The sequence below is a fragment of the Haliotis asinina genome, chromosome 7 (assembly GCF_037392515.1).
Source record: "Haliotis asinina isolate JCU_RB_2024 chromosome 7, JCU_Hal_asi_v2, whole genome shotgun sequence".
NCBI lineage: Eukaryota > Metazoa > Mollusca > Gastropoda > Lepetellida > Haliotidae > Haliotis > Haliotis asinina.
In genome coordinates, this window is record NC_090286.1 from 54,150,407 (window position 1) to 54,177,220 (window position 26,814).

At 39.6% G+C, this 26,814-nt stretch overlaps 2 protein-coding genes across 2 annotated transcripts; one reads left to right on the forward strand and one right to left on the reverse strand.

The window, feature by feature from the left end:
* Positions 1–1,762: 1,762 nt before the first annotated feature.
* Positions 1,763–13,017, reverse strand: LOC137292198 (uncharacterized). The gene is made up of 13 exons (XM_067823763.1): positions 12,929–13,017; positions 12,392–12,541; positions 10,441–10,526; positions 9,568–9,697; positions 9,178–9,312; positions 8,672–8,689; positions 7,892–8,118; positions 6,554–6,696; positions 5,905–6,044; positions 5,450–5,543; positions 3,772–3,916; positions 3,223–3,282; positions 1,763–3,141 (listed from the first exon to the last, which is right to left on the reverse strand). Exons 1-12 carry the CDS (start codon positions 13,002–13,004, stop codon positions 3,259–3,261), a joined length of 1,368 nt encoding a protein of 455 aa, XP_067679864.1. The 5' UTR covers positions 13,005–13,017; the 3' UTR covers positions 1,763–3,141; positions 3,223–3,258.
* A 3,623-nt stretch (positions 13,018–16,640) lies between these two features.
* On the forward strand, positions 16,641–26,668 carry LOC137290432 (WD repeat-containing protein 18-like). The gene is made up of 11 exons (XM_067821360.1): positions 16,641–16,690; positions 19,126–19,317; positions 20,200–20,310; positions 20,720–20,853; positions 21,336–21,483; positions 21,956–22,099; positions 22,261–22,334; positions 23,547–23,671; positions 24,105–24,277; positions 24,441–24,485; positions 26,516–26,668. The coding sequence occupies exons 1-11, from the start codon at positions 16,673–16,675 to the stop codon at positions 26,651–26,653; spliced, it is 1,302 nt and encodes a 433-aa protein (XP_067677461.1). The 5' UTR covers positions 16,641–16,672; the 3' UTR covers positions 26,654–26,668.
* The last annotated feature ends 146 nt before the right edge of the window (positions 26,669–26,814 follow it).

Consider the following 26,814-nt stretch of genomic DNA (forward strand, 5'->3'; position numbering starts at 1 on the left):
AATTGATGGCGACTAAATTTCAATTGTAATATTTATATTAATATTTATATTCATTGCATAACAATGAGAATATTGTCAGTGATTGTAGATCGTTGCAGTATTTTAACAATCGCGTTCTGTTAGGGTCTTTGGATGTTAAAAAAAACACATCATCTTGGAGAGACAACTCCACGCCAGGATGTACGTCCCTACGAACGAGCTTGATGTCCAGTTACAAATAACATGTTCTGAAGGCTCCTTTAAAACCCATTAACAGTAAGGTTTCAAAAGGATAATGTCCAGAGTAAATGATAACTCAAAGATACAGACTTCCTAAAATCCAGTACTTATTGACTACGACAGTCTTAATCAAAATCTAAGAGTAGGATTCTTACTCTACCGAATGTCAACTAAATTATTCACAGTCATTGTGTGATAGAAAAACGATTAAGGATCATCGTGTCGTGGTTGTGGTTCATTGCAGAGACCAGGCGATCATGCTTGGTTTGTGAGTGAGTGGGTGCTAGGTAATAGATATACTCTTAAAAAAGTAGGAGAACCTGAACTTTGAAGTCTGGTAGAAAAAAAACCCATTGAACGTTATACAATGACATTCATCTTGTGCATGCAGCATCATATCACGTTATCACCACACGCAAACACAATGCATGGGAAACACGTGCACAACGAGGGAGCCTCCTACACGTGCATGGGGTGTCATTATGAATCTTTACGTTTTTTCAGGTAGGTCGACAAATCACTGCAGACTATTTTTTCCGATAATTTTCTTGCATCTGTGCATGGTCAGGTTTTCGGGGTCAAATCACACACTACTGACTGAAAATTGTAAACCTGAAATACTCCAGACACCTAACACGGGAGATAACTGAACGAACAGCTTTGCTTTGAATGCAATCCATGTGGTGATGCAGTCTCAAAACATCCATTAATATTGTATCAACATTGATTCAATCCCATATATCTCCCAATTTCGACAATCGTACATTGAAAGTACAGTTCCCCTACTTTTTGTGAAGAGTATATAGTGGCTTCCCACGTTCAACCTTGAGAGGAACAAACCCAGATTGACGTGCACAAAACAACCTCAGCGCCAGGACCTGCCGTTAGTCTATGTATGTTAAGATATACAGTTGCATTACTGTCAGCCTATGACTAGGGTTACTTATACAATGACACAAAGACAATAACGAGTGAATACGTTCCCCAGGTTCATCACCATGTGTGCTTGACAACGAACTAATGAGAGACATTTATAAGAGGAAAGTGGATCGTTCGAATCTAGCAAATTCGAATCCCACCACTTACGTCACCATAAACGTCTAAGTGGAAGTGTAGAAGGCGTGAACATGAAGGTATTATCTGTCTTACATCTTATAGACCACTGTATTGTCATTTTGTTTTGTCAGCACTCGGTATGAACGTGTGTTCAATCAATTGTTAAACGGCACATTGAGTGGTATTTAATGATGCAGTCGGCACTGTTCCTTCCATATGGCACACATCTCTGGATAATCGAGTTTGGTCCAGGCAATCCAGTCGTAGACATCATGAATCATGATCTACGCAACTGGGATACAATGACAGCGATCCGGACCAGCCGATCCCGTTAGTCGCCTCTTACGATATGCATAGACTGCTGTTTTCACAGAACCTTGCAGATAACACGCGTTTAATTTCGCCAAATGATTATTTGTAGACCGTTGCCACATAGAATACTGGTGAGCCCGGCGTTACACAATAAACAAACAAATGCTCAGTCATCTCTGTGTCGCAGCATTGACCGCTTTTAATGACAAACATTTCAAAACAGGACCGGAAACATTACGCCAAGTTGCATGTCCATTTTCATCTTTACTGACCAATTGCTTGCAAGAGGAAGGTTCCCAGTGTCATCATGATACATGATAACGAACAGATGTAAGGATGGACACGAAGAGGCACACAGGTCTTTGGATGGCCTTTAGGAGTGTGAATGCACTCAAAAGACGGAATTGTGCGTGTCAACTTCTTCATTTTGAATACAAGTACCATCTGATTAACAGTTTGCTTTCTTTCTTACATTTTCATTTTTGTTATACCATTACTTTTGTTGTTTCTCCAATATGTCCTATGCTCACACCATTCACCCGAGGAGGGACGATGCATATGCTTCGAATCGTTCACTTCTTCAAAATGAACAAGATGACATACATGCATTTGGGTGTAGATTAAGTATACGATACAGTATGATCCGCAAACATTACAACCTTATGCATCCTTACTTTTTCGTAATGCCCATGGGCCATGCTTCATCCAACTTATAAACCGATCGAAGATATACTTCAGGTAGATTTTCAGTTTTGGTACTCACTGATGAAAATCAAGCGGGATGAGTCTGGCAGACGACGCCTCAACTTGCACCAGCAATGCACGTGCCCCGCTCCCTGCACTACTCGTCTTGCGAGGAACATACGGTTCATACCGAGAAACAGTCTCATTCTTCTCAGTGATGCTTCGTAGCCTAGTAGATAAACCCTGAAGCTAATAAGCAAAGGGTTGTGGGTTCGAAACCGGGTGTGTGCGCTACACATATTGGAAGTTATCATTAATGGCATATTTTTACGATCATATTCAGAGATGGAAAGACAAAATCATATCAGTCTTCAAAACAAGTAATAGTTCAAAGTTCGGGGGCAGATCTAGTGAACTATTATCCCGGGGTAGAGGGACGATATTAAAGTAATACCCCCTCATCGACGGGCATCATCAGGATATGACAAAAAATAAATATTGCCTCGCGGCAACAATGGAGTGACGTCACTGGAGGTTTATAATTATGTGTAATCTAGTAGCTCCATATCTCATTTTGAATGCACAGGGCACGTTGATTGGATGGTGATTCAACTGAATGTGTACACAGGGAACGCTGACTGGTTGACGATTCAACTGAGTGAGTACACAGGGTAGGTTGATCGGCTGGTGTATCAGCTGAGTGAGTACACTGGGAAGGTTGATTGGCTGGTGTATCAACTGAGTGATTACACTGAGAAGGTTGATTGGCTGGTGTATCAACTGGGTGAGTGCACTGGGAAGGTTGACTGGCTGATGAATCATCAGAGTAAGTGGTGGCCGATACATCCGTCTAATGGTTACTGCTTATATCTGAAATATAAACACCACGACAGATTACTGACAAGAGAATGTAGAAACTCAATGTATGACGATAAACAATGATATTCTTACCATGTAATAATCTTGTCCACTTCAACACAATCTTGTTTACCCAAAGTATTTATGGCATCGCTGTGGACAAAAATGAATTCATTATATAGTTATTTATCGGATGTGTAGCGTGTAATACGAAGGACCGACTGAAACCTGAGCCTTACAAATTCATTGAACAGAACATGCTGTCACTCTGGTAAATGTTGCATTTCCAACAGAATATCATCATTTCCAGCAGTATAGCTCCATTATCTGTTCAAATACGTTTGTAACGTTTGTGTAGACATCCATATCTATCTTCTTACCTGTACTCAATGCACTTATGGAAAGTATATTTATGTAATATTTAAGTCCACAAAGACACACTACCCACTTCTGAGTGGGTATTGGTCGGTGTCGGGACTTCACCCAATGTATTGTTGTCTCACCAGATCCTCGTGACATGATTTCTTTTCAGAAATGAACACCATAAATCCAGGCAATAAAGACATTGATGTTATTCTTTTGCAATATTTGAATATGTTAATTCATATCATGTTACATCTTAAAGTATGGCAACAAACCTACCTCGAAGCAATAACCTTGAGGATACAAACACGGCTTAAATGTACAACTGAAAACGACTTCACTGTACCCAGGTACAAGAAACATCGGAAATGTGTCCGTGAGAATGAGTTGTTCATTCTCTCCAATTCTCCAGGACAGGGGGCAACTGAAAGAAAAACTCCACAATATTAAACGTAAACATGAAAGCATAGAAATATTCAGTAGCTCACATTCATGGTTACAACAACATGAACGCATTCTCATTTCCATTTCTCATTACTCCGACAGCCACGATAAATTTGTGAATTGATATTTTGAATTTCACATAATACATCCATTCTTGACAGTCTACAGAAACAAACTCCGTCTGTTGCAATGAGTGTAACAGCTGAGAAAATTAGTTGAACTGATAATCTAAAAACAGTGATGACACCAGGTGTTCGCGAAAAGGTTAAGCATGTCCATTTACAAAAAATACCTAATGAAGGAGTGAGTTTAGTTTTACACCGCACTCAGCAATATTCCAGCTATATGGCGGTCGTCTGTAAATAATCGAGTCTGGACCAGACAATCCAGTGATCAACACCATGAGCATCGATCTGTGCAATTGAGAACCAAGTCAGCGAGTCTGACCACCCGATCCCGTTATTTGCCTCTAACGACAAGCCTTGCCGCATTGTATGGCAAGCATGGGTTGCTGAAGGCCTATTCTACCCCGGACCCTCCCGGGTCACCTAATAAAGGAAGTAGTTTTGAGTAACACATTCCCTTTATCAATGAGAAATGGAAAATGTACATCTCTCAACACTGCACTACCCTTTGACTTGCAGTGCAGCGATAGCATTTTGACGTCAAGTTCACGACGTCATAGCATTATGTACATACCATATTGTATTTAAGCTTTAGTGAATTTACACTTTTGATAGGTAACGTGTTTGTAAATCGTAAATAATAAAGCCATCCTTCTTAGCAAAATCTTTACTGTATACCAAATGTGTTTCATTCTACTTTGAAGACTGTTGGAGACTATGGGAAATGATTTACCACCATAGTCATGGAACATTTACAAGACTGAAAGACGGACATGGAAAGTTTATGGCATACATCATGAGTAAGGTCCGCCTGTATTCGTGGGTGTCACTTCCTGGACCGGCTTCTTATCAAGGTTAAACCGATTTGATCCAAACTTGAAAAAAAGTTACTGGTTGAACAAAATGTCTTTGAAAAGGTAGGGGGCATGTGAATTGTAGAACACAAATAGGAACATTACAGTCTCTAATACTCACAGTGGGGTGGGGTGAAATGGAGGTTTATATTGCTAGTTCACAGAGATACCATGCCGCAGGTAGCATGAATAGCCCCATTCAGACAAATTATATTGATTCCGAGCCGACCAGCCCTTGTTGTACCTATTAATGAGGAGCGCCAGGCAGGGGCCAACGAGTACTATGTTTTAACGTCTTTGGTTATGACGAGGCCGGGATCAAACCTATAACCACTAAGGTGTGATCGCTACACCGAGGCGGTTGTGCACTACAAGACTTAAACTGGAAAATACAATAGTAAAATGGGTAACACATGGAATATGGTCAATAAAAGGTGTAATAGTCAGTGATTCTGACAAGACATGTTTCGAATGAGGTCACTAAAAAGTGTAAATGTCAGTGCTTTTGACAAGACATTTGGTCCTTATGCTGACCCATTCGACGAGTTGAGTGCTACAGCCACCTTCCCATCAGGAGAGGAAGCTTGACAGTTCGAAGGAGTAAACAACGGAGTGACGACATCATGCCCTGAAACAAGATTCATTGTCTTTCTTAAAAGACATTCAGCATTACACTGTAAAAGACATATTCATGCTAATATCTATCATTTTTGTCAACAGAATGTATTTTTATTACTGAGGTGGAAAAAGACGAGAATGTCTACTCGAAATGTACAGTATGCATTGTCACGAAGTCAGGTCTCCTGTGACCTCTCCTCAAATAGGTCCGACTGATATGATCTTATCAACAATCGCCATCGTCTACACGGACAGCAGAGGAGTAAAGTTGTCCTTGTACAGTCGTTTAGGCAGGCTCATTGTTACTCTAACACTCCTGACAGCGATTTATATTTCGGACAAGAACATGCAAATGCTTTATTTATTCGAACCTTCTGGAAGCATGGCCACCAATGCCACAGGCTCACCAAGACTGAGGTTTGTGGCCGGTTTCAGGGTTTCAGGGTTTGCTATATATGTCCGTACACTGACCGGTGTCCACGGAACCTCAACTAATGACTTCCCTCGGGTCCTGAAACAGGTAAACAAGAGTTCACATAATAATATTTATTACCCACGAGGGCGAACATAACGGGGTTCACATTTTTCATACGATGAACCGGGGCATCACCTTTCATGGACGTTATGTACAGTTTCTGGTGATGCTGACGCGGTAGAACTTCCAGAATGGAAGCCATCTTCATGAATCACGCTTCACTTCACTAATGTCTTTTTGGTTTTGAGCCAATTTCTTCAAGTAAATGATATATGTACGTCAATCGGTCATTATAACAAAGGCAGCAGTGTGCTTTTTTAAAGATATTTTCAACCAATGTTTTGTAATGCATCATTAAACGACGTCCACAGCTGAAAGGTTTGCGGGGTGCACTCAATGTCCTAAGTCTCTTGCTGGGTACCGCGTTTCCCGTTCGCTGTCTAGGTTACGTGTACATGGGGCGCAAACCCTAATGTATTCTCCTTCAGTATTTCTCAGAAATTACATTTATTAGCGAGCAAGTGTACAGTTTATTTGAACCTTACTTATCTATTACAATGCTCTCCGAGTCATAGGCAACATCAGCTTCAGACAGATCACACTGGACTCGAAGTTCCTCATCTTCAAAAGACACCCTGCCCTCGGTCAACTGAAATCTGAACGTCCACTGCAGGATCCCAGCACCAAGCTGTAAATGTGAAAAAATATGTTTTTACAGTTCCCATGTTCCTCCAACAGTGATTGAGGTGTTTTTAAAAGTGTCTTGTTGGTTGGCCGAATCTCAGTATCGACGCTCTTGTCGCTTTCTGTCGGTATTCCATGGCCACTCATTATTCCGTTTCTGGCTGGGTGGTTACTAACGCCCCACTCAGCATTATTTCAGCTACAGCGGTGGTGTTAAAATAATCGAGTCTGGAGCAGGCAATCCAGCGGTCAACAGTATAAGCATCCCCAACTGGGATACGATGACGTGTCAGCCACGTCAGCGAGTCTGACCCGTCAGTCGTCCCATACGACAAGCATGGTTGAAGATTAATTCTAACCCATCCGATGTGGATAAATATCACTCGTTCATACAGCCATTTACACTTAAGAAGCGGAAGTGCATGTTTTGATAACGACATCAAGATTCAGAAGGATCACTAACTCTGCACAACACGGTATGACAAAAGGGGATGAAGATCCCAAATGTGCATGTTTCAGTTTATGGCGAGGAATGTACCCAAGGGTCCGTCAGTTGCTGTATATATTTCACACAACTCTGAAATATTATCCAGAGTGCCAATTCAGTTTTAAACAGCGTCATGCGACTCTTAATACTATGATGTTTTATCAAGCTGACATTCCAGGGTACCGTTAACTTTTCATGGACGTTTTATGGTTGTCGTGTGACGTGTATTTTCCATATCTGCCTGTATTCAGAGACAAAAATGTATCTTCGAATAATTGAATTTGTCAACAAACAAAGTTTATTTCATAAAGGCCACACGTCCAAGTGCAAAACTCAACAAAATAATGCTAGTGACCAAATGGTTAGATACACCTTTCAAACACCCTTAACCTTAAATCATTTACGAACACTATTTAGAACATGTTAGAAACTTGATTCGAAAATAAATGTAGCTGACTTTAAAGAAATATACCATATAAAACGCAGGGGATATTGGATTTACAAAATTGAGAAAATGCAAGTGATGAAGCCAAGAAAGACACAGATGATGAAGAGAAAATATGGGAAAATGTGACAATTTGTTCCATTCGTGAGTGGATATATATTTCTTTTCCTTATATACGTTGACACTGGTTAGTAGTATGCTCGCAAAATGGAATATCCCCTACTTTTTAAACGGTATACATTATCATATTTTCTACATATAACTTACAGTATCTGCAGGGCAGTCTGTTTGCAACGTCCCCGACACGTTTAGAATCTGAACATTTAGGTACATCAGTCCACCATCCTTCCTTTCAAATCTGCCTTTGCTGCATGTGGGAGTGATCTCCCCTTCAGCGTTCAAAGCGCCGATATTCGAGAAAGAGATACCTTTCCAGTCCATTGACACAATCATGGAGTAGCCTCCCCTTTGTTTCATACAGTAGAATGATTCAACTGGAATCGAGAACGCAAAGAATATACAGTACATGCATGCATCTACGTGGTACAGGGTACATTCAGTAGTTATCTCATCACGTATCATGCTGATCAGATAACCAAGGTGCCTAATGCTAAAAGATTTTGCTGTCAATAGCCGCAAACGCGCTTCGTTTGACAGACTAGGGATTAGTCCATTCCTCATATTATAATAATCCCACCAGAACTGTCAACACCGTAGAGACAGGTCGCTGATCTCGACGTTAGGTTCCGTTCTGAAGCCATTCTTTTATTGTTCACGACATACACTGATAACATGTCCGTCTAGCTCACAGTGTTGAACATGTGTAACGTCAAATGGCGTCTGCTGACCTTGAAACAAGCAATATATCACTTACAAGAAACATGTTTATTATTTTATTATTTTAGAAATCGTTTTTCCTCACTAACTAGAAAATAACTGAGATTCTACTGTAACGTACCACGATCGTCAATTTCAGAAACAGCACTGTATTTTTGTAGTATTCATTTATATACAAGTTGCTGCTGACAGAAAGAGGTTTATTCTTACCCGTGGGCTTTTCAAGATCTGGAACAAAAGTACGAGTGTAAAATTATATATTCGGCAAAACTGAATTACTATTGGGCGTAATCATTTATGAATCGGGGTTATTTCAGCTGCGAATATTAACTATGACCATGACTGTAGTTCTACATGACTTGTGATACTTTAGGTTTCCCACCTTAGTACTTAGTTAATGTGATTCAGCTTTGCTGTCGCTAAAACTGTGTGAAACTCAAAACAGCGTATTCATAACTCGTGCAAGAATTCAATATCGTACACAGTGAGTATGTTTTCACGCCACTTATATCAGCAATCAAGCAGTATTACACGGGAGACACCACAAATGGGCTGTATACATCGTACCCATATGGATCATCGTCCAGGGTCTTCGGTGTGACGAGCGAATACGCTACCTACGGGGCTACCCTTTCGCCAACAAGAGTGTACAGAACCATGAAGGATACGATTTTACAGTCTCAGGACAAACCATTTCAGTTTGACGTTTTACTCACATCTGTCACACCAATCCCCAGTCCATCCGGGCTCACAGCCATACGGGCACTTCCGGGTTGCCTCCTTGCAGATATGTCCGCGATAACAGTGACACTGGCGATCACAATCTTCTCCAACCCAGCCAAGATTACAATCTTAAACACAACAGACAGCATGTTGACTTCACTATGGTGCACGATGCTTGCATGATCATGTGAAAATGTAAATCTTCTGATATTGAAGGTGAAGCCTTCGTGATTAATCTGAATCAATGACCAGCTACTCGGAAATTGTAATCTCCGATGCATGTAAACATGTCATCAACTACAAACTGACTACAGCCGTCACGCATGTCGTCCGTTTTGTGCTAATATTTTTAATCACATGCATGTGCACATATGGATTCTTACCCATTCTTTTCCCACATACATAAGGATGTTTTCCAGAACAGTAGATCATTCGCCACCTGCCAGTGCTTTGCAACATTACAGCACATCGGTCGCTTCTATAAGAGTCACGCTCCATGTTAAAGAAAGCAGACTGAAAAATCACAGGTCGATTATTAGTTCATGTGTATTGATAAAAACCCGAAATGGACATAGTGATTTTACATATAGTTTTCTGACAATATAATGACTATATGGGAGGGGTTTAATACATTCATATGAATTTCGGAAATAGCTGTCATTTAGACTAAGTGTTTTCTTCTTTCATCCTACCCATCCAGCCTCCTTATTGGTTAAACACAATGGGCATATGAAACTATACTTAGAGGTATATTTAGTATATTCATGCAAATCTACGAGAATCTGTGAGCTCGAAAACCGTTGTCTTATACTAGTTCAGGATCCTGATCCATTAAGCGTTCGCAATGACAGGGTCTAACGTAAAACTATACATAGTCATAGGATTACAGTTTGCAAAGTGCTTCGTGCGTTTTGAGGATAGGGTCACTGGTGGTTTGGCTTACGGGTCTGTCTTGCCAGATCTGGACTCATTCACTTGCAGGAAAATAGTTCCTTAATTAGTCATTATTTCATTTCAATAACTTCCTTTCTCCACTGAATTCAACAAATGAAAGGTGTTGTTTTCATTGGAATAATTTCATCCTTATAACGACCCCGGGGTTTTGCGAAGGCACAGTTATATTCCGGTCTATAGTTGTTACAAATCATACAATCACATTTTGCATTAATTCACCTGTATATCTGCCATTATATATCTTTCTAATTGAAACTTCTTCAGTCATAAACACATTTTCACCACAAACATTTCATTCTCACCTCGTCAATAAGCAAATAGTTCCAATAGTAAGTTCTATATATGTAATGCAGACCGATCCATGCATTTCCATCACCTCTGATGAGATCTAGAAACAATCACAATGCAGTTAGAGTCACATATGAATACCTTGATACCGTCTGTATTCATGGGATATAATTTATAAACTGTGCTATTTTAAAAATGCATTGCACAAATATTTTCATGAAAGTTTCTCATTACCATAAACATGAATTTTGGGAAGGTATAACATAGTGAATTTGGTGAAGCGGGCATCTTGCCACTGTCTTCACGTATACCGCAGTCAACGCCTCCAGTGTCTGTGTGTTACATTAGGGTCGATGTTGATACGCCGAGCGTTGCCATAGACGACGTGGCGGACCGAGACAAACACCACGGTCTACGGCAGTGGCAGGGGTCGGACAAAACAATATGGCGATCCTTTCTGAGGGTTGTCACGCGTGGCTGTCAAGAACGTGAACGGCCACAGGTCTGTTGCAAACGTTGGGAAAATCTAACAATAGTGGAATAGCGGCAACTGAATCTCTGTACCACCTGGCGTGTGGATATTCCAGCACTAAGGAAACCCACTGCTCTATTTCGCTCCTTAGTTAACAGACGTGGCATCGCCGTAGCGTCACTTGACGTTGAATGGTACAGGGTCTCATTCTAAACTCGTGTGATCGGGGTAAATAATAATTCAGTACCTGTACAACTTGAGATGTTGAGACCCAGATGTACAACTCGGGAGTTAAGACAACAAATAATCTTAATCGTTTAAGACTAAAAACATGTACGTCATCCCCGATTTAAGACATTTTGGGGATTTACGATCAAAATGGCAGGTTTAAGAATTTTTTAGACTGAAGTCACTTTTATAATGTGTTCTTGAGAGACATGAAATTATGATCATTGGAGACACTTGCACAACTTAAAAGGTATGTTCATGGGGACATATATGTACAACTCCAAGATATATATATGTCCATGGGATACACTTGTACAACGTGAGAGCATGTTCATGGGGACATATATGTACAACTCCAAGATATATATGTCCATGGGATACATTTGTACAACGTGAGAGCGTGTTCATGGGGACATATATGTACAACTCCAAGATATATATGTCCATGGGATACACTTGTACAACGTGAAAGCATGTTCATGGGGACATATATGTACAACTCCAAGATATATATGTCCATGGGATACATTTGTACAACGTGAGAGCGTGTTCATGGGGACATATATGTACAACTCCAAGATATATATGTCCATGGGATACACTTGTACAACGTGAAAGCATGTTCATGGGGACATATATGTACAACTCCAAGATATATATGTCCATGGGATACACTTGTACAACGTGAAAGCATGTTCATGGGGACATATATGTACAACTCCAAGATATATATGTCCATGGGATACACTTGTACAACGTGAAAGCATGTTCATGGGAGACATATATTTACACCCTGAGTTCATGTTCAAGAGGGACATTCTAGTTATTCACTGGTTACAAGGTGGGCATGGGTGGTGTACCCTTGGTCTTTGTTTGCGTTCTCTGAGTCCGAAGGGTGAGAGCAACATAAACAAACATCGAGAGTACATCAACCCATGGACCCCGAGGGACCAGTGAACAACGAATTTATCTTACCAAACAGCTCAATGTTATGGTTTCTTATAGCGGCATTTAGATGTTGTTATATGTGATAAATGGAGAGATCTTCTTCTAATTCTTTTACACACATCGTATCATCATCACTGTGTAATAACTTTCAACTGTAGCATAAATTCATCATCATTACGTAACAGGCACGAAAACGATGTTGCCGTGGCGGCTGTTGGGTCGGAATTACGTCCACTACATATAAATACAAATAGCAGTGTTTCATGCAAAGCGAGTATAATAAGCTTTTTGTGTTGCATTTAATCACTTCAACATACTTTGTACAACTTTGTTCTCCTCTTCGCTTTTAATCATTGCCAGAGAAGAACTCTCTCCGTTACATCTTTTATTGGCATAATATCTGCTGAGTTTTCGTTCCTCAAACTTGAAGCACGTTCGACGAACCTGTGTCCAGCCGACTGGACACTCTGAAGGAAAACAATTTAATATCCTGTTCAAGGAACTGTCAAATAAGACTAAACATACAAATGGGACGTTTTCCCTAGATCATAGAGGTTTAGAGGTTGAAATTAAACAATACTGAACTTTTAACTGTTCAACAGTAGTCTGTGTCGCAAAACATTTTAATGCAAATATAAAACCCCACGAGGTCTAATTTGGACATGTATTTAGAAGTTGAATTTATCTTTAGAGGGGATTTGGTGAAGACTGTCAAGTCATTGATTCACAACAAAAACAAATGGCACGCATGTCATGACACCGCTAATTGTTTGCATCATATAAATAGTATATCAAAACAACTGGAATGTGAAATGCACACTTGGTAGTCATTTCATCATGAGTCATGAACATACCTTCTATTTTTCCACTTTGCGTGGTGTTAAACACAATCATCCAGGAGAGCCAAATGAAAATACGAACAGTCACCATGGCGTACAGGCGAAGGTCTGCAAACACAGTTTTGAACCTTCGCTGACATTTTGTTGTTCATGGCTTTCATAGCTTTCATTTAAAGGACACAGGAAGTAGGCCCTATCGAAACTGACGCGGGCAGTTAGTTACCTTTAACACCACTGTATCCGTGATAATAAGGCGGAATAAGTGCATTTAGAGCTATTAGTTTTAATGTCGATCACGCAACTAATACCAGTAATATTCCCGATCGTGAAACTTTAGTCCACGATGTACATATTTAGCAGGAAAATGAGTGTGAATCTGAATATCCGTGGTGATATATTAAGCTGTTCGTATGAACACACTGTCACCTTTGGTGTGTACTTTGGCAGTCTGGGTGTCATTTCACAAAGCTATCGCGGCGCTGAGGCGATCGTAACTTCCATTCCTCAACATAGACTTACGACTATCGTGGCGCTACGACACCTTTGTGTAAGACTACTGTCAAACTGTCACGTCGCGCCTTCGTCAGAATTGCTGTGCACGATGCAGACTTATGTTGGGAAATGGTTAAAATCTCCATTATCAATTTTTTCCGTTATGTTTGTGAATGCACAAAAATATGTAGCCTAGGTCTTTTGTCTGTTTAGCAAATTGCACAAAATGCCTTTGCAAATTTACCATTCTTAAAGGATGTTATGAATATGCATTTCCTGGAGTCCTAGATAAATTCAATCATAACTTGGAACGAGTGTTAATAAAATGCAAATGTAAATATATATATTGGCAGTATCTATGTACATAATACATAGATATTAGGGAGGACGATTCCCCAACCAAGAATTTTGACTGTGTTGCTGTTTTGGATTACGAATAATGTTCGGTTAAGAACTAGTTTTCTGCAGCCCATGCTTGTCACAGAAGGAAGACAAACAGGACCGGGTGGTCAGACTCCTAACTATTCGTAAATTTGACTGATTCATGCCCTTGTATTCTATTCCCATGGGAATGAGCTGTTTTACCACCACAAATGGGTTTCGCACATTGTACCATTGTGGGGAATCGAAACCGATTCTTCAGCGTTACGAGTGGACCCTTTAACCACGAGGCTGTCCCACCGCCCCTAAATCCCGAATAGGCTGATCGATGCTAACGATACATAGCAAATGGACTGCCTGGTTCAGAAATAATATTGTTGAATTATTACAAACTAAAATACCGATTATGGCTAATTTAAATTCTTTGAGCGTAAGTTGTTGCTATTACCAAACGTTTCGTACTAACATCCATAATTTGGACCGTCAGCTTCCGCGTTCTGATCTCCAGCCACACACACATGAATGGAAACAAAGACTTGAACTGCGAGACCTATTCATACAGCAACAAGTCTTAGCTGTGCTAGTTCGCTGATTTGAAATATAACTGTGTACAATCTCGTAACGCTACAAGATCGCATGGCTTAAGTTTAAAGAATTATTCACAGTGAAAAACATTGTGTAACTCCAGCTTTTGTTGTCAGGTTTCCACAGGATGACGTTTGGACGGTCTGGTTACGCAGTGATTGTTGATTGCCTTCTATGAACTGGTTACCTGAAATGTATGTTAAGGTATGGAGTTACGGTCACCTTAGCGCTAAGTCTATGTTAAGGTATGGAGTTACAGTCATCTTAGTGCCAAGTCTATGTTAAGATATGGATATGGTTACGCAGTGATTGTTGATTGCCTTCTATGAACTGGTTACCTGAAATGTATGTTAAGGTATGGAGTTACGGTCACCTTAGCGCTACGTCTATGTTACGGTATTGGAGTTACGGTCACCTTAGTGCTAAGTCTATGTTAAGGTATAGAGTTACAGTCATCTTAGTGCCAAGTCTATGTTAAGGTATGGGACTTACGGTCGCCTTAGCGCTAAGATCCTTGGTACAACGGCACCCAGGGGAGGATACAACTTTTTGAGGGACGCACACCCCAGCTTCAACACGCCACACGACCCCCTCTGGATCCTCCTATGACAGTCAGATGTGGAATTACAGCGAATACTTATTTAAACGAAATGTTATTAGCTAATAATTTCTAATAGAAAAGTGACGAGTGCTTATAAACAGATTCAGTGACGTTCGCGAGGAAACAAATTCATGCTGTTTCCACGAAGATTTTTAAGAGCTTTATGACTCTCATTAATCAGTAGACCCGTGAAGGTCTGCAGTAGAATAGGCCTTCAGCAACCCATAAAAGGCTCCGCATGTCGTAAGAGGCAACTAACGGGACCGGGTGGTCAGGCCCGCTGACTTGGTTGACACATGTCATCGGTTCACAATTACACAGATCGATGTTCATGTTGTTGCTCGCTGGATTGTCTGGTCCAAATCGGATTATTTACAGACCGCTTCCATATAGCTGGAATATTGCTGAGTAAACTCAAACTAAAAACACTCACTCACTCCCTCACTCAGTAGTCAGTAAAGCTTTCACCTATACACGTGCACATTAATCGAACACCACACTACTTTTATGTAAGTAAACCAAATTCCGTCAAACTAAATGATATCTGTATCATAATTTACATTCAATAAAAAAACAAAATTGGTAAGAATATACATGCTGTCGGGGCGGAATACAAAGAACGTGAATATCAACCGAATGATGTATTGCCGCAAGATTCCGTCTTCCCTTTGCGTGGTGGATCGCTAGCTATCGACCACCCGCATGCCACCGTAGGTAACTGGCCCATGCGCTCCTGAATACATACGACTGTCAGACTCGCTGACTTGGTTGACACTGATTCCATGTCTACTGATCACACTTTGGCAGACACCGGAAGACGTTCACCATCTGATATTGCACCCTGCCTTTGCATCAACAACACACCCTTGGAAACGCACGTTTTCCAGGAAGTTGTGCACGCGCCATGCGCTTGACTGCATGCCTCTGTCCGCCCATCAAGAAACTATTGCCAGCTATTAAATTGTCGGTTGATTTCGTCATATCATCAAAATCTGACAGTCAGCAACCGTTAATTACAGCCCGTTTCAGTCAGAAACGGACCGATGAATTGTAAATTTTATCATTGTACAAAATTGCCACATAAATATACATAGTACACATGTTTATCATTTACTAATACCAGGGAGCATATATAGAGATTATCCCTGCTAATACCCAACAGCTGTCTTATATTTGGCAATTTTCCAGAGTCCACCAAAAAGCTGTTGGAAAGAGGTAGCTCAGAAACGTCACATGTTGTACAATAATTTAAAGAAATTCCCATCCATATACATGTACTCGTCTTATACTTGATGGAATGCCATGATGCTTAATATAGAGTCTTGGCTGCTTAGACTTTTCTGTTTCTATTTTAGTTTTTATTTATTTATTTATTTATTTATTTATTTATTTATTTATTTATTTATTTATTTATTTATTTATTTATTCACTTTACTTTTAAGTTCTTTTCCCTGCGTTCTTGTGGTTTGTTTTTGTTTCACTTTAAACTTTACAGCAAAGAAAAAGTGTTCCGTTCACCATATGATAGCCTTTCAAAAAAATAACTGCTTTCACTTCACTAGTTTTGAATAATACAGCTTCAAGACAAAGGATCAAAAGATCTTCTTGAGAAAAGAGAAAATACAATGTCTCGTCATCATAAGTGCACCAGAGTTATCTTTCTTTGTTCGGTTTGCTTACAGGTGGTGCTTATTTTCAACATGGCTGCGCCCTTAGAGGTACATGCTTCTTCTGTATTTTCTTAAAATGAGACCGCCTATTTAGGTGTCTCCCATTAAGGGAATTAATCCAGTGCAATTTATGCGTAAACATGTAATTGAAAATGCTGTTGTCAGGGTTGTCCACTTTTTTCTTTGAAGATTACGCCCACTGTTGCGAGCCTACACAATAGTTTCAGGAACACGACGTTTAGCTAGCTGAACTAGTACTAGTCTACACACCAGAGTGGCATCTGGGCTGTGCGAGCGAACATCTAAAGTGTGCATATAGCAGTTAACCTAGTTGATACAGAATAAGGTCAACTTGATAAAGGTGAAGGGAGTAAACATATGATAAAACACTCCCCTGTTCCCGTGACATCTTGAACATTTGGAATATGCCAGAGTAATGAACCATAGATTATATAATGTAAATGTCGGTCTACCTTTAGAATACATCACCACAAACTTTAAATACATATCTTAATACTCTTTTACGTAATTGTAGGTGATTGGGGTTAGCATAGAAAAGGTTTAACCTAATCCTAACGTCCTCGTGAGAAGTTGTGGTGCTGTATTCTAAAGGTGATCCTAAATCATGCCAACAGTGCCACTTGCAAGTGTTACAGATACAGTGCCGCTTATATATTCGCTTTTTGTCTTTTGAGCTGTTGAAAGTGTTACAAGGTGAGAGGTGGTCGTAATACACGTTCTGTTCACTAAGTTTTCAAGCATACAGATATATGAGGTGAATAATATTGTTGCAGTGAAGGATTATCATAATTGAATAATCCATGAAATTTATGTTCTGGATAGGGACCAGGTATCACAGCATGCCAGTTGTCACCCACACGGGGCTGTACCACTTGCACAGACAGCTTGATTTTAACTCTCGTAGCCAGTCGCTTTTGTGATGTGTCAGTATGTGAAATACTACAGAACTACACGTCAAGCTGTCTGTGCAAGCGCTACAGCCATGCAAGTGTTGGCGATAACTGGTACATGGTGATAACTGGTCGCTAACCAGTAAATATGTCCTTGTTTTATAGATTTTAGCGTCCTTAGAACATATGTTGTTTTTGCATTTATTTGCTTGCACTATGAAAGCCAGTTAAGAGTTCTCCCATTCCACAATCTGAAATAATATTTATACATTAATCATGTTAATATACATTATGTATACTGTAATTATTTAGAAAATCTAACACAATGATGACTAGAGAAGTCACAATGATAACTTAAGCCCAAGAATTAATTGCAATATATAGGGTCAAACTACGTTGCGCTGTCTGTCTCACAGTTCCTGAACCACATTATTTTCCCTACTTCCAAGCATTTTCTGCTATGCTAGAGCCTTAAATTAAGCAAGTCTAGATTTTCACAAGTTCAGTCTCATTTGGGGCTCTTTTTCAATTTAAATGGCTTTGTTTGTTACTATCAAAATTATATATATTCACAGACTAAGCATTATTCTATACGTATTCTGAACAATATGGGGAAATGGAAGGAACTCTCTCTGAAAGCCAGTTCTACCTTAAAGAAAAGCCATTATCTGAATGTTTACAATGTCTGAGTGAAGCAACATTCCTATGCGTATAATATACACATACAGTCGTCTCGTTGATCCAACATGAAATATTGCACACAAAACTGTCAGATTAATGAAGATGTCGGACTAAATAATCGAGACTAAGTTATGTTTATTCCATTTGTTGCCAACAAAAGCATCGGATAAAGACTATTGTCAGTCAGATAAACAGAGGTCGGATTAATGAGACTTGAATGCATGTATACACTCAGACCGAGATAAGCAAAATATCTGTACGTTTTTGTTGACCTGTAAGAAATGCCTTAAAGTGTTCTGTTATAATAATAATATTTTGTAATGTATACACAACACTTGATATTCTTGGGTTTTCATGTATTCTTGAAATGACACTTCCACATCTCAGGCTAGATTTAAGGAATTCCTAGGCATGAATAAGCGGAACTACTGTTTCTGATAAATCTGAAACTTCAGTCTGGCATCTTCATTATGAAAATCCCCCACCCCTTTCCCCCCACCCCAACTCCTCACCCTAATCAAGTTGAAGTGAGTATGTTACAGTGCACACTTACTGACTTAGTGTGTTCATAAATGATGAAATTGTTCCATTCTGATTGTTGCAACCAAACTTTGTCATATCAGCCTTGAACAGCTGTTTTGTTTGCTGTCAGCTAGTTGTTGTTTTGCTGTGAGATTAAACATGTCTCATATATACCATATGCAACTGTTAGTAAGATTTAAGAGGTACCAAAATGAGATATGTAAACCTACAAGCTTGAAAGTTTATTGCAGTACATTTGGTGCTTAATGAATAGTTTTGTTGCTTTGAGTGAATAGCAAACTTGAGTCTGAATGAGCCAGCAATCGTGTACACATGCAGTATGTCTGTGATGATACATTCTTTCTGCAGGTTCTGTTTAGCAGTGATGCATCTGGTCAGCTGTGGAACGCATGTGTATGGGACTTGGAGACAGGTAGCAGTCTCACCACATACAAAGGTGGCAGCACCAGTCCACGAACACTTGCTACTCTGGGACAGGACTACCTGATCGGTGCCAACCCAACTAAGCCTTTATTGAATGTATGGAGTCTACAAAAAAGGGTCAGTGAATTTGACTGTTCATGTTCACTGATTGTTTGTATGTTACAGTACTGATGTTATAAGATGGTAGCAGATTATAGCAAATGTCTTCTTAGAAGATTGATAACCATCATTTTGACTGACTGTTACTTTAGTCACTAGTTATTGTTTCCATGGTAACATGTGCCTTGTCAGCCAGTTGTAACTGGTGTGTTTGGCCAATCACTGACATCATTGGGGCATGTTAAGTAGTGCTGTAACGATGCATCAAATTATCGCTGGAGTGCAATTGTTGACTCTCCAATAGCAATAAATCGATGGTAGAAACGAAAAACTATCAGTGCAATGACAGTATGTGAGACTGTTTAGCAAATTGTTTAGTAACTGAATTCCATTGACTGTTCAAAAGACAGGTGGTCGTAATGAACTATCACTATCACAATAGTATGTTGCAATAGACTATTGCTATCACGAGAGTTGTTTTCCCCTCAGAAGTCACCCCAGTTCTTAAGTGACACAATGCGCTGTGTACAGCAGCCTCCCAGAGGCCCATCAGGTTCCCAGGATTGCAGGATAAAATTTTAAGACCCCTCTGATTATGACTCATAACTCATACCTGTACTTGTGATACGCACCTATGGTTATTTGTTTGTGTGTTTTTAAAATTTAAGATGACACTCAGCAAAATTACGGTGGCGGTAGGCTATAAATAACCAAGTGTCAACCAGACAATCCACTTATCAACGGCATGAGCATCAATCTATATAATATTGATATCTGAGCACCTGAGAACAGACATGTTGGACAAGACAGATATCACTGTCACATTTCCACTCATTAAGCTCCAAGTAACATGATGTATTCTCAAACCCAGTCCATTCACTCACTCATGTACACTTTTAGAACCAGTCTCAGATGCGGATGGTGTGTCCAGGTAGAGTGACCTCCCTTGACGTGTCACCTGACGGCAGCTATTGTGTGGCAGGAATTGCTGACAAGATACATGTGTGGCAGGTAGGGAGTTGTCATAGGTTTATGGTACATTACATTTTGTGAGACTTTCAGGAAATCTTAGAAAATAATAGTGGAATAAACATACTATATTACATAATTCATGAAAGCATTGAAAGATGTGTATGAATAAAATATGAAGTGCTATTGCTTCATTTCTGTGTCCATATTTAGGGACTTTAGGTAAATAACTCTTTTATTAAAGGTAAGGGACTCAAAATTTTAACTTTTCATCTTAACCAGTAACCCTCTTTCATCTAATGTTAAATTATCTGTTAGTATAAAGTCACGTAGTACATGGATTAGTGAGGCCAGGCTATACACTATATTTTGACATGCAAAGGTGGCTTTTCAGTAGTGATTCTGTGAATCAGTAAATTGTTAAACTTTATGTTGTATGATTTTATTGCAGGTGTGTAATGGAAACCTATTAGCAGTTGTCAGTAGGCACTATCAGAACATAAACTGTATCAAGTTCACAGAGGATGGCAGCCATTTTGTCTCTGGAGGAGAAGACAATCTCGTAATAGCATGGTCTCTTGTTAGGTATGTTTGTGATCCATTTCTCTGTCTTGAGAATTGTGATGTCCTCTAGTCTAGATTTGTCTTTTGTGTTAGATTCTTCACATGTAAAATATGTACAGGTCGTTTTGGTGTCCCTAAGATATAATCAGTTGTAACATAGATGGGTGTGCATTTGATCGGTTTGAAATCCTTATTGATAAGATAAGGTTCTCCTGGACTAAAATCTTATGGATTATCATGCTTATCATGCTTCCTGAGAATCTCTATGGCTGAGGCTGCCTTAGGCTGAAACACTATGGTTTATAGTCAGGATCTCTTCTTACAGCTTTGTACAAGATATTACGTTGCTTACCCAGCAATAACTGCTTGGTACAACAAGAAGAAAATGTGAAAATAAAACAATTAATTTCATAAGCAAGATAAGTCTGTTTGGGATGTACACTACCCAGTAGTCCATGTTCAGCAATTAAATTAGAGCTGTACACATGTACATGCTGTTTCAGGTTAGTGTCCATCTCACAGTATTCACAGAGCCGTCCAGAACCAAGACATGTCTGGTCAGGGCACTCACTTCCTGTCACAGACCTTCATGTTGGGTGTGGAGGAAGTAAAGCAAGAGTTATCTCCTCTTCCAGGGACAACACGTGCAAGGTGAGAGAAGCTACTTTTGTGTCAAAGTGTAACAAGGAAAGCAGGATTGCCATTGAGGTTTGGTGTAAAAAGACTTTGGAAGTAATTACTTGAGAAGAGGGTGACAATGAGATTACACAATGATCAACTAGAAACTCATGTGAAATGTCATTGATTGTTTGTTAATATTTTCTCACATTAACATTAGTTGTTCATGATATCATTCTTTGGTTTTTCCTGGTCCAGTTTTTATTATGAGTGTCTCACTGTCTCAACGTATATGGTATTCTGATTTCAAGATTCGTATTCACTGTAACTGTCTTTTAATGTTTTACATTAAGAATTCTATTCTGTAACAGTGAACAGAAATAACATCATTTTTTTATCAAATTTGACATATCTCATTATCAGCAAATTAAACACAAATCAGCAAACGTGTTCATAATTTTGCATTCTTCATAGTAGTATAACGATTCAAAAGTTTTGTTTGTAGTTGTGGGACTTGAGCTCAGGGGAGCTGCTGTGCACGCTGGTGTTTGACTCATGTATCACCTCTGTTGCCATGGATAACATGGAGTTGCGGGTGTTTGCTGGAGACAGTAACGGCAACATACATGCTGTGGCAATGTTCACACAGGTAGGGAACTCTTAGGTTACCGTTAAAGTTGGAAAATTTCAATACAGGGTGTGTTGTATTGTTAACCCACAAGACATCATTTGTGATAATTTGTAAATGAGTAAATGTCCATGCTGATTCATAAAGCCTTCTCACTTAAGAGCTTACATTCCATATTTCAGCCTGTGAAAACAGAACGACACATAACAACAAATACTGCCAGCCATGAGGGTGTCACCGTGTTCAAAGGCCATCAGTATGTATATTACATTAACTTCAAGATGTGTTTGCCTATTTTTATGATAACTGGAATTTCAGAGCATTAATATTTGAAATATTTTGTCACATACTCTGAAAAAGGTTTGGGTCGTTGGGGCTGTGCGTGGCTCTAAAACTGGAGTGATAGTGTCAGTTATTTTCTTATCACCCACTTTCAACAGTTTACTGGCAAACAAGGATAAGTTGAGCACTGACCTGACGATTGACCCGTATTAACATGAATGAGTGCCGCCCCATCGGCAGTTACCTTCCTGCGCAGAGGGTCCTCAGGTTGTCCATGATCATGTGTTGTGCAATGAATGAAGCATGAGAGTCTTATGAGAAAGGCATGTGCAGCTCCGTGCAGCTCCGTGCAGAATCAGTTTCATCATCATGCACTGCACATACATTAGCCTACATCTGCTCTACCTTTCACAAGCCAAATGAGTTTTTTTCATTGCTGTACTTGTAAACATGTTCTGTGTGTCAAGCCAACCTTTCCTTGTTTGCCAGTAGGTCTGTAACTGTTAATTTCTTCATCCCATTTTCCACATGGGATGAACATTCTACAAGGGACATGCAGCTTGCTGTACTGAAAATCAGCCAGCCAAATTATATCATACAGCTTCTTTTAACACTGACACAATCACACAGGATAGTTATCTCATCTTTATCAGTCAAGCATATTCTATATCTCAAGGATATACGTTCCTGCAAGTCTCCACTACACCATGGATGCATCTACAGCTCGGTGGGACAATTTTATTACCTCCCATTGCTGGCTCCACCTTCTCACAGAAGCCAGTAACCGAAGCCACCATTACAACTGAGCTTGCCAGTTTCAACAAAGATTGTGATCACACCTAAAAAATACATGCAAGAACTCCAACTAGAACTACTGCATGGTTTGTGTTGCCAAGTTTAATCGGTTAGATAATTTAAGAAGCCAAAATGAGTTGTGACTGGTATGCTCAACTTCCCAGCATGGACACCTCATTGGATATAAAGCCAGCGAAGGGAGGTAATAAATTGTCAGTCTGAGCCTTAAAAGCATACAGGGTATAGTGTAGACTTATTGGAGTGTATACCCTGGAGACATGGAGGATGCACTAATAGGGGTAATGTTCAATGTCACCATGTCTAGTAATCTAAGTATGAAATGGAGAAAGATGATACATCAAAGGATTGGTGGTTTTCTTTGTCTTTTAAGAAAACAAGTTACCTGTTTATCTGTCTCCATGGATGGAACAAGGCTTTTGTCTGGGTCACATGACACATCTGTGAAGATATGGGATGTATTCAGTGGTCAGTGTGTCCGAACAATAGCTCATAAAGGTAAGCTTTGTTATCTAGATTATGCCTGTCAAGTCCAAAGAGGCTAGAACTATGTACCACCTTTGGAGGTGGTGAAAATGTGCCACCTGTGAAGATGGTGAACATGTGCCATCTGTGAATATAATGAACAACAGAGGTGATGAACATGTGTCATCAGCCAAGATGGTGAACAGGTGCCTTCTGTGGAGGTGGTGAACATGTTTCATCTCTGGAGGTGGTGAACATGTGCTTTATTTTGGAACAGTGAAACTTTTCCACAACACAGTCTACTTGAGGTAGCTGCTTTTGAAGTCACTATGGAATGCTGCGAGATAATGTTGCAGTGAATGGCATCATACAATGACATATGAATGTGTAAAAATGTAAAAACATAATCACTGGGAATTTCCTGCTTGTTTGAGTATGAATCTAATATTACTTCTTTTACTTGAAGATGTGATCACGAACGTGTTCCTGAAACAAACCCCCCGTGGTGTAGCACTGCCTGATAGCAGGCCTCTGCTTCCTCTTCAACACTTCAAGCGCCACCTGGTGTCCACACAGGCTGATGATACAATTTCTGACAAGTCACAAGTGTTTGATGTCTGGCTTCATGAAACACATCAGGTTGGACATTGCCTTTGATTATATGTCCTTCCTTCTCTGTTGTTTATAACTCATTACCTTGCCTTATCTTGTAAGGTTTGTTTTATGTAATCTGTTAGAATTGTGTAATGAAAAATGGTGTTATCAAGTCTTGAATTTGCTAATTGTTTGCTGACTGTTTCAGTTGAATAAGTACATGGCTCATCCTGCGTCTAATGAAATGAAGAAAGTGAGTATATTTCTCAGTGGACAGTGTTTTACGTGTATAAGAGTACTTATTTCGTTTAAGATGAATTTGTTGATTTCTGATTGGTTAATAGCCAAAGCATACAAAGCCATGTAGGCAGATTTACAAGGATGTAGGAACCATACACCCCGTCAAATCTGTCACGTGACACACTACACGGGTTGTACGAATGGTTTTAACCTCAGATGAAATGTGGCAGCCAAATGGCTGATCGGTTCGAAATTTGAGAGTTGTCATATACAATTATGAGAATAAACAGAGTAGTAAAATTGTTGCCATAATTTCTTATTTGTTGGTGTCAATAAATGTAACCAAAAACCAAATATGATTTTAACTTGTCAGTTAACAAAACTTCAAATATGATCATGTCTTATCATAAACTAATCCATCTGAGTTATCTCCCTTTATGGTCATTCAGGAAATATCATGGTGAAACATTTAAGGATTGACTGTGTATTTCTTTCGTTGCATTGAGGTATGAAACTAACAACCAATGTGCAAACTGTATGAATCCGCATAGCGGATTCTTACAAAAGTTTGCACATTGGTTTTTAGTTTCATACCTCAAGAAATACACGGTCAATTCTTACAATTAAGTTCAACTACAAATACTAGAGGCTTTCAACAATATTTCTTTAAACATATTCAAATTCATCGAAACAGGTATCTTTGTTACCTCCGATTAATAGTTTCGGTGTAAGAATTCGGTAATGACGTGACATGACTCATTTACATAAAATGACACGCCTATCACACCATTAGCCAATCCGCATAGAGCACCGGCAAACAGCTGTCAATCAACCAAGCTAACGTCGGGTGGCGAATCAGAACGGAACAACACAACGTGACACGTTCGGGTAGCAGCAAAGGTTCAAGTTCAAACATTTGAATTATTACCAGCGAACTGAAAGACTTAGTTTGAAAAGTGAGAATTGGATATGAAGCCTGATGACATGAAGTTAGTGGAACTGAGATTGTTAGTGGGCAGCAGTATTTGCGCAAGTGGAAAGAGGCTGTGATGTGACTAGGATTGTGATGCCATGAATGTATCACTTCAATGTTTATCCAAAGTTCATTAGGGTACCTGAGTGCAAGGGAATTCCCTCGCCGTGTAAAGGTATTCCCCGACATTCCTCAGGTCCGAAAGTAGTCCAGTTCGGTGGGCATGGCTTAGCTTTTTGGATTCATTGGTAAATGAAATCAGTTAACCAATCAGATTGCCAGAATTTTAAAGAACACAATAAAAATTTAATCATTTGCATCTAATTCTGCTGAATGTTGAATGTTGTTGTTTAAAGATAAGCTAAATTAATACATCTTAAGGTTAATGAATTACTCACACAATGTTTAGAAAGGTTTTATGAAACTGCTAGACCCTAGTACATACCATATTTCGGAAACGGAGAACTTCGGTTACATTTGGACAGCTGTGCGCCTTTGGCTGCACCTCAGGAAATATGGAATTTACAAGGTTCTTACCGTCACACACACCCTTTCAAAACACCATGTAGCTAATAATGTCTACTAGTAAGTATGCATGGGCTGCCCAAATGTAAGGTCCTCCTCTGTCCTTCAGTATATACTCAGGACTATGCATTATTGAAGGTAGTTACAAAGAAAAGGGTGTTAAAGAGTAATAGCCAGAAAGCATAATTGAATTTGACAGTTGAGTGTGTCTAAGTAAGAGGTCAGAAGATGGTACTTGTTCCTAGTGTGGCCCTCAGGATTAATGTGATACACTGAGGACCAGGTGGCTCAAAGATACAATTTGTATAGAAATTCGTCACTTCTTTCATCAATCATTACACACCTATTAAGTATGCATACTCTGCTTGACTCAGATTTTGGTAAATAATATATGTCTCATATATGAAAGGAGGTACTTTTTAGCCCAGCAACTGACACTGTCTGACACACATATCATGCTTCAATACCATTCCTTGTGTCCTGCTTTACTCCTGATGGTGTTTACTCGTTCACATGCTCTGAAACAAGGTAATGGTCTTCTGTAGAGTTCCAGTTACGATGACCACACCCAAGCCAAGCTGGAGGAAGAGGTGCTTCGACTCCAGGGTGACGTGGACCATCTGCAGAGTGCTAACCAGGACCTGTACCAGTATGCTGTACATAACATACTCGCTAGTAAATAACTGTATCCCCAACAACTTGCTGTGTTTATCCATGAACATTGTATTTCTGAGCTGTGCAAACCAGGTCATCAAGTGGGGATTGTATAATAGGTACATAGCAACATGTATTGGGATCTTACAAAACAATCAGGTGAGATGATCACATGTCTCATACTTGATAT

Excerpts from the sequence above, each read along its gene's own strand:
- LOC137292198 (XM_067823763.1), bottom strand. The coding sequence starts at position 13,004 with ATGGTGACTGTTCGTATTTTCATTTGGCTCTCCTGGATGATTGTGTTT. Across the intron at positions 9,698-10,440 it reads ACTATTTGCTTATTGACGAG|TCTGCTTTCTTTAACATGGA; the intron begins GTGAGAATGAAA and ends GTGATTTTTCAG. Across the intron at positions 5,544-5,904 it reads GGTGGCCATGCTTCCAGAAG|GGCATGATGTCGTCACTCCG; the intron begins GTTCGAATAAAT and ends ATCTTGTTTCAG.
- LOC137290432 (XM_067821360.1), top strand. Across the intron at positions 20,311-20,719 it reads ACAAGATACATGTGTGGCAG|GTGTGTAATGGAAACCTATT; the intron begins GTAGGGAGTTGT and ends ATTTTATTGCAG. Across the intron at positions 24,486-26,515 it reads CGTCTAATGAAATGAAGAAA|AGTTCCAGTTACGATGACCA; the intron begins GTGAGTATATTT and ends GGTCTTCTGTAG.